The sequence below is a fragment of the Chiloscyllium punctatum genome, chromosome 4 (assembly GCF_047496795.1).
Source record: "Chiloscyllium punctatum isolate Juve2018m chromosome 4, sChiPun1.3, whole genome shotgun sequence".
Taxonomy (NCBI): Eukaryota; Metazoa; Chordata; class Chondrichthyes; order Orectolobiformes; family Hemiscylliidae; genus Chiloscyllium; species Chiloscyllium punctatum.
Window position 1 is genome coordinate 13,965,370 of NC_092742.1, and position 16,966 is coordinate 13,982,335.

The following is a 16,966-nucleotide window of genomic DNA, read 5'->3' on the forward strand; positions in this document are numbered from 1 at the left end:
GACCCTTCAGCCCATCATGTCTGTGCCAACCATAATGCAATTCAAACTTCCCATCTGCCTGCACATGGTCCATATCCCTCTATTCTCCAAATGTTCATGTGTCTGTCTAAATAATTCTTCAGCTTTGCTTTCATATCTGCCTCTACCACCTCCCCTGGCAGCAGGTTCCAGGCACCTACCACCCTCTGTGTAAAAGCATTTCTTGCACATCTCCTTTAAACTTCCCCTTTCTCTTCTTTAAAACTTATGCCCCATAGTATTTAAATTGAGTGGCGCACTGGGCCATTTCAAAGGGCATTTGCCAGTCAGATACACTGCCTATCAGCTTCACACTTCCTGCAATCTGAAGTATGCAGAAATGATGCTGGAACCAGGTGTTAAAAAAGTCAATGCATCCTCGGGCATCTTTGATGAGAATTTCTTGAAAGAGTTTCTTTGGGCTACAGAGCTGAGGTCCATAACTTGACAATGGAGCTTTATCAGTCTGAAAAAGGGAGCGCTGATCATTCTACTCAGGATCACGCATTGGAAATGATGGTTCAAATGTTGAATTCGGGTGAAGAGGTTCAAGGGTAGACGTCAACTGGATCAGGATGAGCTGATATAACTTCAAATACACATGCTCAGTCATAGAATCATACTGCTCAGAAAGTGGCCACTCAGTTCCTCAGGCCTGGGCGACTCTTTGTAAGAGTTATCCAATTACTTTTGGCAATTAGTTCCAATGATTTATTTCCTCTTCAAGTATTTATCCAGAAAGTTATTACTGAATCTGATTACATTTGAAGTCAATGGTACTACTATGCAGGGCACCTAACATATACGTGCAAAATCAGAATATATATTAAGCAAAACAGTTCATAATCTGGAGCTCACAATTCAACAGCTAGCTGTATTCACTATAACTACAAATGAAAACAACTTCATCCTGAAGTCAAGGCAGGACTTTACTCCAGATTCCTGTGATAATTTACCTTAAATGACCTACGAGAACAATTCAAGTTCTTTACGTTGTGAGACAAGGAACAAAACCTCACAAACACTCTCCATAAAAAGTGTAGCAACACAAAAAGGAACTGCTTTGGAATGTGAGACCTGATTTATTGAGAAGCTGTCATTTTTCCAGAGTACGGGAGCAGGAAAAGGGAAGGGGAGACATAGGAAGTACAGGTGACATTTATGGATCAAACATGGTTAACAGAGACACACAGATTGTGCAGCATCAAAAGTTCTGAAGGAGGGTCACTCGACCCATTTCCTGATTTGTCTCCACAGGTGCTGCCAGACCTGCTGAGCTTTTCCAGCAAATTCTGTTTTTGTTGTACAAGCTCTCTGGGGATCAATAGGGTATCTTAGGCTCACTACACAAATACTAATGTATGCATTACAAAAGTCATGTGAGCAGGCACAGGAAGCTGCACATGTACAGATGGTCAAGTTATACACCATGAATGACACCTCATGTTGGCAACAGACAATCTGATTGAATCTTTTTTAATTTTTAAAAAGTGCATTTGCTATCACAACAATTCACTGTATAAAAATGTTTTCTCCTGTGGACCATGTTTCTCCTATTGTATAGATATTTGTGGTCATTTGAAATTTGCCAAAAGAATAAAAGAGTTAAAGAATAAAAGAATATTAATATAAATAATAGCCTGAGCATCTGCAGAAAGTTTTGCCATTGAAGTAACAGCATTATTTGAATATTTTGGCAGTCACTTCGCAAGCAAACTTCATTTACACACGTGCCAAAATAAATAACACACGTTTCCATTTTTTCAGAAAGCAGCAGAATTTTTGAGCCACTGCCTACAGGTTATGTGAGTAGTTTCCAGTGTACAATATCGTACCAGCTCCAGGCATTGGGCCATTATTAACCACATTGGCAATCCTTGCACGAATATCAAGACAAAAGCAAATTGCTGCAGATTCTGGCAATCTGAAATGAAAATAGGAAATGCAGGTCAGGCAGCAGCTGAGAAGAGAAAGAGTTAGTATTTCAAGTTGCTGACCTCTCTGAAGGTGAGCAATGTTGACTTCAAACCCAAAACCAGAAGAAATAGGAATACAAATAGTCTGTTCAGCCCCTCAAATCTGCTCCTCTCCTTTCCCCATAACCTTAGATTCCCTTGGTGAGCATGAATCTACCTATCTCAACCTTAAATTTGCAGAAGGATTCTGCCCCCACAGCTCTCTGTAGGCAAGCAGGAGGTTGGAAGAACACAGCAAGCCAGGCAGCATCTGGAGGTGGAGAAGTCAACATTTCGGGTGTAACCCTTCTTCAGGACTGGTCCTGACACGGGGACTTCTCCACCTCCTGGTGCTGCCTGGCTTACTGTGTTCCTCCAGCCTTCTGCTTATCTACCTTGGATCCCAGAATCTGCAGTTCTTTTGTCTCGAACCAAGATTGTACAACTGTGAAGTCTCTTCAAAGGATAGCCACTTTGAAAAAGTTCTCTGCCTCTCTTAGATGTGCACTCAGTGATCTGCAGCTCCCCTTACACCCACCCCCAAGTCCTGAAGGAAGGTTACACCTGAAACGGTGACTGCTCCACCTCCTGATGCTGCCTGACGTGCTGTGTTCTTCCAGCCTCCTGCTTGTCTACCTTGGATTCCAACATTTGCAGTTTTTTGTCTCTAACCACAGCTCTCTGTGGCAAGGAGTTCCAAAAACTCACACTTTCTGAGAGAAGAAATTCCTCCTCCTCTCAGTCTTAAATTGGCACCCCTTCATTCTGAGACAATGCACTCTGGCGCTAGACTCTCCCATGAGGGTAAATATCCTCTCAGCATCTACCCTGGCAAACCCTTTAAAAATCTAATATTTTTCACCGGCATCACCTCCCATTCTTCTGAACACCAATGAGTAGAGCTCCAACCTCTATCATCTTTTCTCATTGGATAAACTTTCCGCATCCTAGTGAGATCATCCGAGTGAAGCTTAACTGAACCACCACCAATGAAGCAATAAGGGGATCAAAACTGCTCACAAGATATGGTCTCAGCTGCACTTTGCACAGTTGCAGCAAGATGTCCCAACTCTTATACTCCATGTCCACTTAAAATAAGGGCCAGCATTCCACTCTCCTTCCTGATTACCTGCTGCACCTGAGCTAACGTTCTGTGTTTCTTGCACAAGTACCCCTAAATCCATTTGTGTTGTAGCTTTCTGCAGTTTTTTGCTGTTTGAGTAATTTTTTTTCATTTTTTTTTCTGCCTTCCAAAATGAACAACTTCACATTTTCCCACATTGTACTCCATTTGCTGAATTTTGTCCCATTCATTTAACCTATCAATGGTCTGTCTGTAAACTGTCTGTATCCCTCTTAACACCTGCCTTACCACCTATTTTTGTGACATTTTCAAATGTGGCTACAATACATTGACTTCCTTCTCATTAATATATACTGTAAACAGTTGTAGTTCCAGCACTGATCCCCGTGGATCCCCACTGGTCACAGGTTGCCAGCCTGAAAAAGAACACCTTCTCCCCACTCACTGTTTCCTGCCCGTTAGCCAATTCGCCATCCATGCCAAAGTACTACCTCCAATGACAAGATGGCGATTAACAAATCTGCACATCCACTCAAGCTGAATATCAGATGCACCAAAAGGGCTGTTTTAAAAGCAAAATCCTACAGATGCCGCAAGTCTGAAATAAATATAGAAAATGCTGGGAATCTTTATCGGGTTCACATCATCTCTGGAGAGAGAAACAGACTGAATGTTTTGAGTAAATATAACTGTTGCTCAGATCTCACAGCACATTCCCTACGCAACTACTACTATCAAGCCAGGGATCGACTCTGATTCAATGGAGCACTTGTCAGGAACAGCACCAGTGTATACCTAAACACAAAGTCGTGTCACCCCGGTGAAGTGACCAAACAGGACTACCTCCATGCCAAACAGCACAAGCCGCATGTGATAGACGGAGCTAAGTGATCCCACAACCAACAGATCAGCTCTAAGCTGTGCAATCCTTCCACATCTAGTTGTGAATAACAATGGAATTAAATAACTCACCAGAAAAGAAGGCTCCACAAATATCCCCATCCTCAATGATGGAAGAGCCCGGCATGTCAGTGCAAAAGATAAGGCTGATGCATTTGCAACAATCTTCAACAAGAAGTACTGAGTGGATGATCCATCTCAGCCTCCTCCAGTTGTCCCCAGCATTACAGATACCAGCCTTCCACCAATTTGAATCAGTCCACACGATATCAAATATATGCTGGAGCCAGTGGACAATCTAAAGGCTATGGGTCCTGACAACATTCTGGCAATAGCTTTCCAGTGCACTTACAACACTGGCATCTACCCAACAATGTGGAAAATTGCCCAGATATGTCCAAATACAAAACATGGGACTAATACAAACTGGCCAATTACCAGTAAAGTGATGGAAGGGGTCATCAACAATCCTATCAAGCATCACCTGCTCAGCAATAACCTGCTCGGTGATGCCCAGTTTGGGTTCCGTCAGAGCCACTCAGCTCCTGACCTCACTACAGCCTCAGTTCAAACATGGATTAAAGCATTGAGTTTCAGAGGTGAGGTGACAGACATCAAGACCACATTCGACCAAGTGTGGCATCAAGGAGTCTGAGGAAAACTGGAAGCAATGGGTATCGGGGGCATACTCTCCAGTGGTTGGAGTCATACCTGGCACATGGAAAGATGATTGTGGTTGCTTGTAGTCAGTCATTTCAGCTCCAGGACATCTCAACAGCAGTTCCTCAGGGTAGTGTCCTAGGCCCAATCATCTTCAGCTGTTTCATCAATGACCCCCCCCCCCCCCCACCATCATAAAGTCTGATTATGGACTGAGAAGTGATAAGTGACATTCACGTCACACAAGCGCAAGGCAACAACCATCTCCAACAAGAGAGAATCTAACTATTATGCTTTGACATTGATAGCATTATCATTGCTGACTCCCCCACTATCAACATCCTGGGGCTGACCATTGATTAGGAACTGAATTGGACTAGCCATACAAAAATAGTGGCTACAAAGCAGATTGGAGGCTAGGAATCCTGCAGCGAGTAACTCACCTCCTGGCTCCCCAAAGCCTGTCCACTATTTACAAGGCACAAGTCAGGAGTGTGATGGAATACTCCCCACTGTTCTGGGTGGGGGCATCTCCAACAAATCTCAAGAAGCTTGACACCATCCAGGACAAAGCAGCCTGCTTGATTGGCACCACATCCACAAACATCCACCCCTTCCACCACGACGCAGCAGCAGTGTGTACACGATGCACTTTAAAGAAAGATTTTGAGGAAGGGTCATTCGACCAGAAACATTAACTCTGATTTCTCTCCATAGGTGCTACCAGACCTGCTGAGCTTTTCCAGCAATTTCTTTTTTTTGTTTCTGATTTACAGCATCCACAATTCTGAGGTTTTTATTTACACTTCAGAAATCCACCAAAGATCCTCAGACAGCACCTTCCAAACCCACATACACTACCATCTAGAAGGACAAGGTGGGCAGATACATGGAAACACCACCACCTGCAAGTTCCCTCCAAGCCATTCACGACTTTGACTTGGAAATATATCGTCATTCCTCCAGTGTACAGAACCTAATTCCTGGAATTCCCTCCCTAATAGCATTGTGGCTCTACCTATAGCACATGGACTCCAGTGGTTCAAGAAGGCAGCTCACCACCTTCTCAAGGGCAAATGGAGATGGATAGTAAATGCTGGCCCAGTCAGAGAAACCCACATGGGAGACTGGTTAGCAAGATTAGATCCCATGGAATACAGGGAGAATGAGCCATTTAGGTACAGAACTGGCTCAAAGGTGATGGTGGAGGGTTGTTTTTCAGATCGGAGGCCTGTGACCAGTGGAGTGCCACAAGAATTGCCACAAGGATGTGAGCATAAGAGGTAGAGTTAGTAAGTTTGCAGATGACACCAAAATTGGAGGTATAGTGGACAGTGAAGAAGGTTACCTCAGATTACAACAGGATCTTGATCAGATGAGCCCAATGGGCTGAGGAGTGGCAGATGGAGATTAATTTAGATAAATGGGAGGTGCTGCATTTTGGGAAAGCAAATCTTAGCAGGACTTATACACTTAATGGTAAGGTCCAAGGGAGTGTTGCAGAACACATAGACCTTGGAGTGCAGGGTCATAGCTCTTTGAAAGTGGAGTCGCAGGTAGATAGGATAGTGAAGAAGGCGTTTGGTATTCTTTCCTGTATTGGTCAGAGTATTGAGTACAGGAGTTGGGAGGTCATGTTGCAACTGTACAGGACATTGGTTAGGCCACTGTTGGAATATTGCATACAATTCTGGTCTCCTTCCTATCAGAAGGATGTTGTGAAACTTGAAAGGGTTTAGGAAAAATTTACAAGGATGTTGCCAGAGTTGGAGGATTTGAGCTATAGGGAGAGGCTGAACAGGCTGGGGCTGTTTTCCCTGGAGCGTCGGATGCTGAGGTTTAAAAAATTATGAGGGACATGGATAGGGTAAATAGGCAAAGTCTTTTCCCTGGGGTCGGGGAGTCCAGAACTAGAGGGTATAGGTTTAGGGTGAGAGGGGAAAGATATAAAAGAGACCTAAGGGGCAACATTTTCATGCAGAGGGTGGTGTGTCTATGGAATGGGCTGCCAGAGGATGTGGTGGAGGCTGGTACAATTGCAACATTTAAAAGGCATTTGGATGGGTATATCAATAGGAAGGGTTTGGAGGGATATGGGCCGGGTGCTGGTAGGTGGGACTAGGTTGGGTTGGGATATCTGGTCGGCATGGATGGATCTGTTTCTGTGCTGTACAATTCTATGACTCTATGACTCTATGATTGAGCAAATAAAATATTGCATTTTAAAGTAAGAATGGTATATTATTTATAGTATTAATATACTTTTAATACAATTTTACACTTCTTTTACCATTTCATTCAACACTTCTGTTATCTGCTGAATTTGTATGTTCTTTTTATTTATGATAGTTATATGTTTTCCATGTGATTACTTACACTGTACATACATTTTCCTATGTTAATCACAATGCAATTTAGTCTTAGGCTGTAGATTTGTTTCCTGAATAAAATACCTTTGTTATTATTTTTATAAATATCATTGTTATTATCAGTGTCTACTCTCTGCAAACATTATGAGTTTAAAGATCACTTTGGGGGACCCATAGTCTCAAGTGACACAGCGCTTTTTGCAGAAATCAAGGTTCTCTTCAGAAGGAAATTAAAAACTCCTCTGATGCTATTCTGAAAGAGAACTGGGAAAGTGCTCCATGTCCAGGTCAATATTTATTCCTCAATCAATGTCACTGAAGTAGCTTATCTGGCCATTGGTTATTGTAAGTTGTTGACTGGTGATTAGAAATTGTCTGTTACATTTCCTACATCCCAATACAGTAATGAGTACATTGCAAAAGTCCTTCAGTGGCTGTAAAATGCTTTTTTTTCCAGAATTGATTTAAAATGCTTTTCCCATTTTGGCATATATTTCAAATGTTGATTTCCTGACGTGGTGCAATATCTAAGTTGAGTGAACTGAATGCATTGGTTTTCGATTCTGTCTTTGGGGTATAAACATCAAAGTAACTAGCTATTGATCTGTTAATTGTGAAACATGCTGATCGAAATTTGACTGTCCTGTTTGTCTACATTACAGCTGTGAGTACACTTTGAAATTAATCCAGTGGACTGCAAAGTGCTTCGGGATGTTAACAATCATTGCTAAGTTCAAATGTTCACTTTAGATATGAATCATGAGCACTCCCCAGTGATCTGTAGTTATAGAGACATCTTTAGTAGTGGCATGCTCTAAGGCAGCACGGGTGTGGGTAAACAGAGCAAAGAATACAAATGTACTCAACAGCTCAGCTTTCTATCCGTGATGTCTTAGAGGCTGACTTGAGGTTTTAATGTGGATCAGGTGGCTGTAGATTCTTAATCTCTTTCCAAAGGCTGAAGGACCTATTCCCAGCTGACACCTGACTGCAGAACTGAGGGAGTCCTTCTTTGTTGGTTATTTGTAAGAAACGATGTAAGAGTGAGTGCCTACTTGCCCGTTCAGGTGGGCATAAAATCCACAAAGAACCCCTACAGTGTGGAAACAAGCCGTTTGGTCCACACTGATCCTCTGAAGAGCATCTCACCCAGATCCATCCCCCCTAACCTACTTTTCCCATGGCCAACCCACTTAGCCTGCACATGATGGGCAAGTTACCACAGCCAATCCACCTAAGCTGCGCATTTTTGGACTTTGGAAGGAAACCCTCACAGACACAAGAAGAATGTGCAAACTCCACACAGTTGACAGAGTGGAATCGAACCCAGTCTCTGGCACTGTGAGGCAGCAGTGCTAACTACTGAGCCACCGTGTTACATAACCACAATGAAGGAAAGCAGGGTAGCTTGCCCTCAGTGTTGGTTCTAACTTATCTCTCAACCAATAAAATGGCAATATACCGCAAATGCTGGAAATCTAAAAGAAGCATTGATACTAAAACAAGTGATCTGGTCATTTCACTTTGCTGCTTGTGGGATCTTGCCATGCACAGATTGATACTCTTGCTTCCTACATTACAGCAGTGCGACATGAAGTTAAATGTAGGACCCTGAAAATGATTGCTACCTTTGTGGTACACCAACAGTGAGAAACAGGAAGATAGGGCAGATCAATGATTGCCTTGAGACTTCGTGCAGAAGGTAAGGCTTCAGATTCTCAGGGTATTGGGACTGATAAGAGTCATCTATTCAGGGGAGGTGGGTTAATCCTCAGCGGGACTGGAACCAATATCCTTGCACGGAGGTTCACATGTGTGATTGGGGTCCTGTAGAATAAATAGGCAGGCCAATGGGCACCAGCTTACAGTAATAGAAAAGACAAACAAATGTATAGAGTGAGAGTATCAGTTTATACTTGAAAATGAACATTAGATTAGAAGAGACTGAGAATGACTATGAGAAATGCAAACTCATAAATACAAGTCATTGGTCAGACCACGTTTGAGTACTGTGGATGTAAGTTTACACGCTGAGCTGGAAGGTTCATTTCAGACATTTCGTCACTCTACTAGGTAACATCTTTAGTGGACCTCTGGGCGAAGCACTGTTGATGATTCCTGCTTTCTATTTATATGTTTGGGTTTCTTTGGTATGGGGATGACTTTTCCTGTGGTGATGTCATTTCCTGTTCTTTTTCTCAGGGGTTGGTAGATGGGATCCACAAACACGTGGAGTTAGACCCCATCTACCACCCCCTGAGAAAAAGAACAGGAAATGACATCACCACAAGAAATCATCAACGGTGCTTCACCTGGAGACCCACTGAAGATGTTACCCAGTAGGGTGACAAAACGTCTGGAAATGAACCTTCCAGCACAGCGAGCAAACCCACATCCAGAACCTCAACCTGAGCTACAAATCTTCTCAAAATTAGAGTACTGTGTTCAGTTCTGGGCACCTTATTTAAGGAAGGATGTTAAGACCCTATGAGAGTGTGCAAAGGAGATTTACTGGAATGACAGCAGAAATGAGGGATTTATTTCCCAAGAGGAGGTTGAGTTTTGTCCCTTCTCTAATAGGGCCATCTACATAATGATTGAGAAAGTTTTCTTGAACACACTTAACAAACCCTTTACAGTTATGTTAGTTCCAGTCTATATTTGCAAAGTTAAAATCCCCTGCTATTATAACCCTATTTTTCTTAAGGGGCATAGGTAAGGTAGATAGTCAAAGTCTTTTCCCATTTGAAAGGGAGTCCAAAACTAGAAGACATAGGTATAAGTTGCAAGGACAAAGATTTAAAAGGCACCACAGGGGCAACGTTTTCACATAGAGGGTGGTGCATGTATGGAATGAGCTGCCAGAGGAAGTGGTAGAGATGGGTACAATTACGACATCTAAAAGACATTTAGACAGGAACATGGATAGGTAAGGTTTAGAGGGATATGGGCCAAGTGCAGGCAAATGGGACTCGTTCAGTTTAGGAAACTTGGTCAGCATGGATGAGTTGGGCCAAAGGGTCAGTTTCTGTTCTGAATGACTATGTGACTCAAAATTGGGGGTACCCTTCTTGGAGCAGAGTAGATTAAGACATGACCATATTGAGAACAGAACTAAGGAGAATATTCGGTTTCCACTAGTTGGTATGTTAGTAAGGCGTGGCCATAATTTCAAGATTGTCAGTAAGAGAGTGAGGAGAAACTTCTTCACTCAGAGAATTGTATGGGTATGGAATGCGCTGCCTGGGAGGTGGATTCCATAGGAGGTTTGAAAAGGGAGCTGGATATATATTTGACGGTGATGAATTTAGAGAGCTACGAAGGTAGGTCGGGAGAATGGAATTAGGTAATTCTTTTGGGAGCTGGTACATTCACGATGGGCTGAATGTCCTCTTCCTGCACTATTCTATGATTCTATGGTAGCTCTAGACTCTGAAATGCACAAAGTGTAGTGGGAAAGGTTAGTGAGTTGCAAACAAAAGTAGCTCTCTGTGAATATGGTGTAGCAGCAACACCAGGCACTTGGCTTAAAATGAATGAGTACAGTACTGGGTGTTCACATTCAATGGTATAATGTGTTCATGAAAGACAGTAAGGAGGAAAAAGAGTGTAGCTACAATCCTGACTAGCACTGGAACGTGAGGATGTCCTTTCAGGGGCAAGGACAGGAAGTGGTGGAGGCTGGTACAATTACAATATTTAAAAGGCATCTGGATGGGTATATAAATAGGAAGGGTTCAGAGGGATATGGGCCAAGTGCTGGCAAATGGGACTAGATTAGTTTAGGATATCTAGTCAGCATGAACGAGTTGGACCAAAGGGGTTGTTTCTGTGCTGTACATCTCTAATGACTCAATGACAGAATCCATTTAGTTAGGTGTGAAACGTTAAAATGGAATGATCACATTCCTGGGGGCATTCTATAGACCTCCAAATAGCAAGAGAGATACAAGAGCAAATCTTCAGGCATGTTAGAGGGACGGGCAAGAGCAATAGAGTGATGTTACTGGGGGATTTTAATTCTCATTGAATTCGAGAACCAGGTCAAATGTCAAAAGTTGAGAGGAAAATGTGATTTGAAAAGAGAGATTGTGAGAACCGAATGACATGGAACAGAATGGTTAACATAAAACATAATCTCAAAATGGTGCAAACCCATCCAAATAACAAGAGGTGGGAGGGGTCCTATTTGGGTTAAGGAGAGTGATAGAAACTTAGGGGCACAGGGAAAGGCTAGAATAGTTAATAAGTAGCTTTACAAAGGAAGAGAATGCTGACAAAATATTTGTAAAAGGGGCATAAGTAATGAACATAGATGGAATACTAGAAAGACGAACTAAGTTCAGAGTCTGGATGGCTTGCATCCAAGGCTGCTGAAAGAAATGAGATGGAAATAGTAAAAGGGTTTGGAATAATCTCCCAATCTTCCCCAGTACAGGGATGGAGAGAATTGGAACCTGGCAAACAAGTCACCCATGATCTAGAAATAAACTACTCCACTGAAACATTCCCTCTATGCTATGCGGCTGCTGGAAAGTTCCACACACGTTGTTTGGCCTATCGATGATGGCTTCCAGAAACTGCCGCTGTGCAAGGACCTCCAATGGAAGGGAACATTTCAGCCCGGTCAATTTAAGCATTGGTTGTGGGTTAAAGTTTGAGAAATACTAATCGAGGTTAAAGGCATCAACAGTTAATCAGAGAGGTTTGCGTTAATCAAGGTAGGCCAGAACAGATTTGAGAAAGGCAGATTGTGTTTCACTAAAATTAAACAAAGCATTGCGAATGCTGAAGAGCTTAACAAAAACAGAAATTGCTGGAGAAACTCAGCAGGTCTGACAGCATCTGTGGAAAGAAAGTATTTAATGTTTTGAGTCCAATGATGTTAACTCCGCTTTCTCTCCACAGATGCTGCCAGACCTGCTGAGTTTCGCCCGCTATTCCTGTTTTTGTTTTGTGTTTGACTTGGGTAGTGTTGTAGAACAGAGAGGCCTAGGGGTTCAGGCACATAATTCATTTACGTTTGTGTCACAGGTAGAGAGGGTGGTTAAGAAGACATTTAGCACACTTACCTTTATTGCTCAGACCTTTTGACGACAGGAGTTGGGGTGTCATGTTAAGGTTATACAGGACATTGGTGAAACCACTTCTTGAGAACTGTGTGCAGTTCAAGTCACCCTGTTATTGGAAGGATATCATTAAACTAGAGAGGGCCCAGAAAATATTTACCAGGATGTTGCCGGGTATGGAGCGTGAGAGTTATAAAAATAAGCTGGATAGGTTGGGACTTTTTTCACTGGAGCTTAGGAAGTTGAGTGGTGATCTTATAGAGATTTATAAAATCATGAAGGACATAGATAAGGTGAATAGCAAAGGTCTTTTCCCTAAGGTGGGTGAACTCAAAACGAGAGGGCATATTTTTAAGAGGAGAGGAGAAAGATTTGTAAAGGACATGGAGGGCAACTTTTTTTTTACACAGAGAGTGGTTCCTGTCTGGAATGAATTGCCAGAAGAAGTGGTGGATGCAGGTACAGGTACAATGATAAAGGACATTTGAATAAGTTATTGTATAGGAAAGGTTTGGATGGATATGGGCCAAGCACAAGCAGGTGGGACTAGTTTGCTTTGGGAACATAGTTGGCGTGGACAAGTTGGACTGAGGGGTCTGTTTCTATGCTGTATGACTCTATGACTAATCTAATTGAATTTTTTTGCTGAAGGGAATGCCATGAACATTATCTCAGATGGATATCAAGGAAGTGCATTGTGGATTATGCTGATTTTTCAAACTGAAGCATGGTAAGTCGTGGTGTTCCTCAAGGGACAGTGTAGGAGCACTGATTTTTGAGATGTAAAAATGATTTTGATACTGAGTACAAAGTAATATTTCTAAATTATCTGATAATATTAAACTTGGAAGAATGGCAAACTAGAACAAGACCAATTAATTGCAACAGGACGCAAATTGACTGGCAGTCAAGTGCAGATGGAATTTAAGACAAAGAAGAGAAGGGTGGGAATATTTTGATTTAATGGCACGGTCCTAAATAGGATACAAGGACAGGGGGATCTGGGAGACAATAATAGCAAAGCACTGGAATCTTGTACCTAGCAAATGGAGAAGCCAGTACAAAAACAGGGATGTTGTGCTGAACCTGTATTAAGTTTTGGTTAGACAGCAACTCGAGTATTGTGTCCAATTCTAGTTCAGGAAGGACGTTGAGGTTCCTTACAAGATACTTGGAAAAACTATCACCTGCAAGTTCCCTTCCAAGCCATTCGCCATCCTGACTTGAAAATATATTGCCATATTTTCACTGTCACTGGGTTTCCTGGAATTCCCTCCCTCAGGACATTGCAGGGTCAATCTACAGCGTATGGACTGCACTGGTTGAAGAAAGCACCTTCCCCAGGAGGAATAGGCAATTAATGCAGGCCCAGACAGTGACATCCACATCCTCCAATTAATTTTGACTAAAATATATCCAAGCCTTTTGCCTAGAAAACTGCAGGCCATGGAATCCAAAGTAGACAAGCTTGTCTGCTTTGGTACATGCCTGGCTGCTATCTTACTCAGAATCCTGGGAGAAAGCTGTTGTTGAGGGAGGAACTTCTATACCCAAAGAATTGTGAATTTGGGAAATCCCCTGCCCAGTGAAGCAGTTGAGGCTAACTCATTGGATTTTATTTTTATTAGATTCCCTACAGTGTGGAAACAGCCCAACAGGTCCACACCGACCCTCCGAAGAGTAGCCCACCTCGGCCCATTACCCTCTGACTAATACACCTAACCCTATGGGCAATTTAGCATGGCCAATTCACCTGGCCTGCATATCTTTGGGAGGGAACCAGAGCATCTGGAGGAAACCCACACAGACACGGGGAGAATGTACAAACTCCACACAGACAGTTGCCCGAGGCTGGAATCAAAACCTGGGACCTTGGTGCTGTGAAGCAGCAGTGCTAACCACTGAACCACCGTGCCATCCCACAGTTGAACATTTTTCAGGCAAAGATAGTCAAGGAATTAAGGGTAATGGTGAGAGAGTGGGTAAGTGGAGCTGGGTCCAAGAAAAGATCAGCCATGATCTTATTGAATGGCAGAGCAGACTTCATGGGTCAAATTGACCTACTCCTGAACGTAGTTCTTCCGTTCTCAACAGGCAGCCTGCGCTCCAACTCTCAGTCGATGCAATGCTGAAGGTTTTGAGAACATGGTTGAGAAAGTTAAGATTAGATAATAAACAGGGGATGCTGGAAAAAAACCCAGAAATTGCAGGAGAAACTCAACCCTGAAGAACTGAATAAGTGTGACTGGACCCCGAAGGGTTAACTCTGCTTTCTGTCCACAGATGCTGCCAGAGCAGCTGAGTTTCTCCAGCAATTTCTGAGTTTGTTTCTGTTGAAATTAGATTTTAAAAACCGAAAGAACTGCCAGAAATCAGAAACAAAAACAGAAGTGGCTGGAAAAAGCCCAGCAGCATCCATGGAGAGGAAATGGTTAATGCGAGGAATCCCTGAGCTCACCGGTGTGCAAGCACCTTACCCCAACCTCTGCAGCTACACAGAGTGGTTTGAAGACAAAGTTTACAAAGTGCTCCTGTGTTCCTATGGATACTTCAATGTCCATCCTCTCAGACTGCCTCTCCCCTGTGCATCCAAACCAGGCGCCACTCAAGTGCAGAAACAGTGTGGGACAGGCGGTTAGTGCAGAAATGGAGTTAATGGGCAATCCAGCCGTTTTACCGACAATGCATCCATCAAACTCTCTCTCTCACACACACACACACACACATTGTTCCTGTCCAGTCAATCCCCAAGCTGCAGGTAAACTCTGGGGAGGGGTGGAGGGGAACAGACTGGGGAAAGGTCGGTCACATTAACTCTCTGCGGATCAAAAGAAGGTTGTTTCAAAAGGGACAGCAAGGTACTCACATCTTCTCGGTGTTCAGGGGAAAGGACGGGATGTGATCGATGAATTTACAGGTTATCTGGTAAATATTCCACCCTGAGCATTCGCACACACTGGGGCAGCGATCGGCGGCGCTCAGTCGCAGGGAGACAGTTGTAATCACCAACACTGGCAGATCCTGCACTTTCATCCTCCTGATCAATGCCACTCGACTTTAGGTTTGGTTTGTGCACGGCTGTGGCTTCCTTTCTCTTTCCGCGCTCTCTCGCTTTAAAGTTTCCCCTCTTCAAACTGAGTAGCTGCGAATCCCCAATTGCCCCCAGAGGTGGTTCTCTCTACCTCTCAGCGCCAGGAGCTTTTACACGGGGCAGACTCAGTTTCACGCAGCAAGGCGAGCACTGAGTGTGTTCCAGAGCCTGCACACTGACAGACAGATCATCTCCCATCGACCATTACAAGAAGTAAGTCAATGTTTTTTTCAAATACAAACCCAGTTAAAACTTAAAGAGCACAAGACTGAGTTTATGATAAAGCATGTTTGTTTTTCAAAAGGAAAACAACAGCCTGTTTTCAAATCATAGAAAAGTTACAGCCATCCAACCTCTGAATAAACTGATTCTAATCTTATTCACTTAAGGAATGTGGATATTATTGCCCAGGCCAACGTGTATTATCTATCCCCAACTGCTTAGAGAGCAGTTAAGAGTAAACCAACATTGCTTCAGGTCTCCATTGTTGGCCAGACTGGGGGAAGGTGGAAGATTTCGTTCCCCAAAGGGCATCAGTGAACCAGATGGGCTTTTACTAACAATTGTCAACAGTCTCATGGTCATCATTAGACTTTATTTTAAACAAAATTGATTTCAAATTCCGCCATCTGCCATCACGGATGTTTGAGCCCAGATCCCCAGGACATTACAGGTCGAGCAGTGGATGTGGTGTATATGGACTTCATCAAGGCATTTGAGAGGGTTCCCCATGGTAGGCACATTCATAAAGTCAGGAAGTATTGGATACAATAAAATGTGGCTATCTAGATTCAGAATTGGCTGGCTGACAGAAGGCAGAGAGTGGTTGTAGATGGAAAGTATTCTGCCTGGAGGTCAGTGTTGAGTGGGGTCCCACAGGGCTCCGTTCTTGGGCCTCTGCTCTTTGAAGTTTTTATAAATTACGTGGATGAGGAGGTTGAGGGGTGGGTTAGTAAATTTGCAGATGACACAAAGCTTGGAGGTGTCGTTGATAGTGCAGAGGGCTATTGCAGGCTGCAGCGCGACATAGACAGGATGCAGAGCTGGGCTGAGAAATGGCAGATGGAGTTCAACCTGGATAAATGCAAAGTGATGCATTTTGGAAGGTGGAACTCGAATTCTGAATATAGGATTAAAAACGGGATTCTTGACAGTGTGGAGGAACAGAGGGATCTGGGTGTGCAAGTACATAGATCCCTCAAAGTTGCCACCCAAGTGGATAGGGTTGTTAAGAAAGCATATGGTGTTTTGGCTTTCATTAACAGGGGGATTAAGTTCAAGAGCCGTGAGGTTTTGCTGCAGCTCTACAAGTCTCTGGTAAGACCACACTTGGAATATTGTGTCCAGTTCTGGTCGTCAGGCAGCATCCAAGGAACAGGAGAATCGACGTTTTGGGCATCAGCCCTTCTTCAGGAATGAGGAAAGTGTGTCCAGCAGGCTAAGATAAAAGGTAGGGAGGAGGGACTTGGGGGAGGGGCGTTGGGAATGCGATAGGTGGAGGGAGGTCAAGGTGAGGGTGATAGACCGGAGTGGGGTGGGGGCAGAGAGTTCAGGAAGAAGATTGCAGGTTAGGAAGGCGGTGCTGAGTTCGAGGGATTTGACTGAGACAAGGTGGGGGGAGGGGAAATGAGGAAACTGGAGAAATCTGAGTTCATCCCTTGTCGTTGGAGGGTTCCCAGGCGGAAGATGAGGCGCTCTTCCTCCAACCGTCGTGTAGGAGGTGTAGTCTAGGTAGCTGTGGGAGTCGGTCAGTTTATAGTAAATGTCCGTGTCGATTCGGTCACCCGAGATGGAAATGGAAAGGTCTAGGAAGGGGAGGG

General features: G+C 43.5%; 1 protein-coding gene across 1 annotated transcript in view; it reads right to left on the reverse strand.

The window, feature by feature from the left end:
• tshr (thyroid stimulating hormone receptor) overlaps positions 1 to 15,215 on the reverse strand; it is a 73,583-nt gene extending 58,368 nt beyond the window's left edge. Inside the window, exon 1 of the mRNA XM_072568113.1 lies at positions 14,922 to 15,215. Within this exon, the coding sequence (XP_072424214.1) occupies positions 14,922 to 15,088 (167 nt within the window). The 5' untranslated portion in view covers positions 15,089 to 15,215. The remainder of the gene's footprint in view (positions 1 to 14,921) is intronic.
• Between the last annotated feature and the right edge of the window lie 1,751 nt (positions 15,216 to 16,966).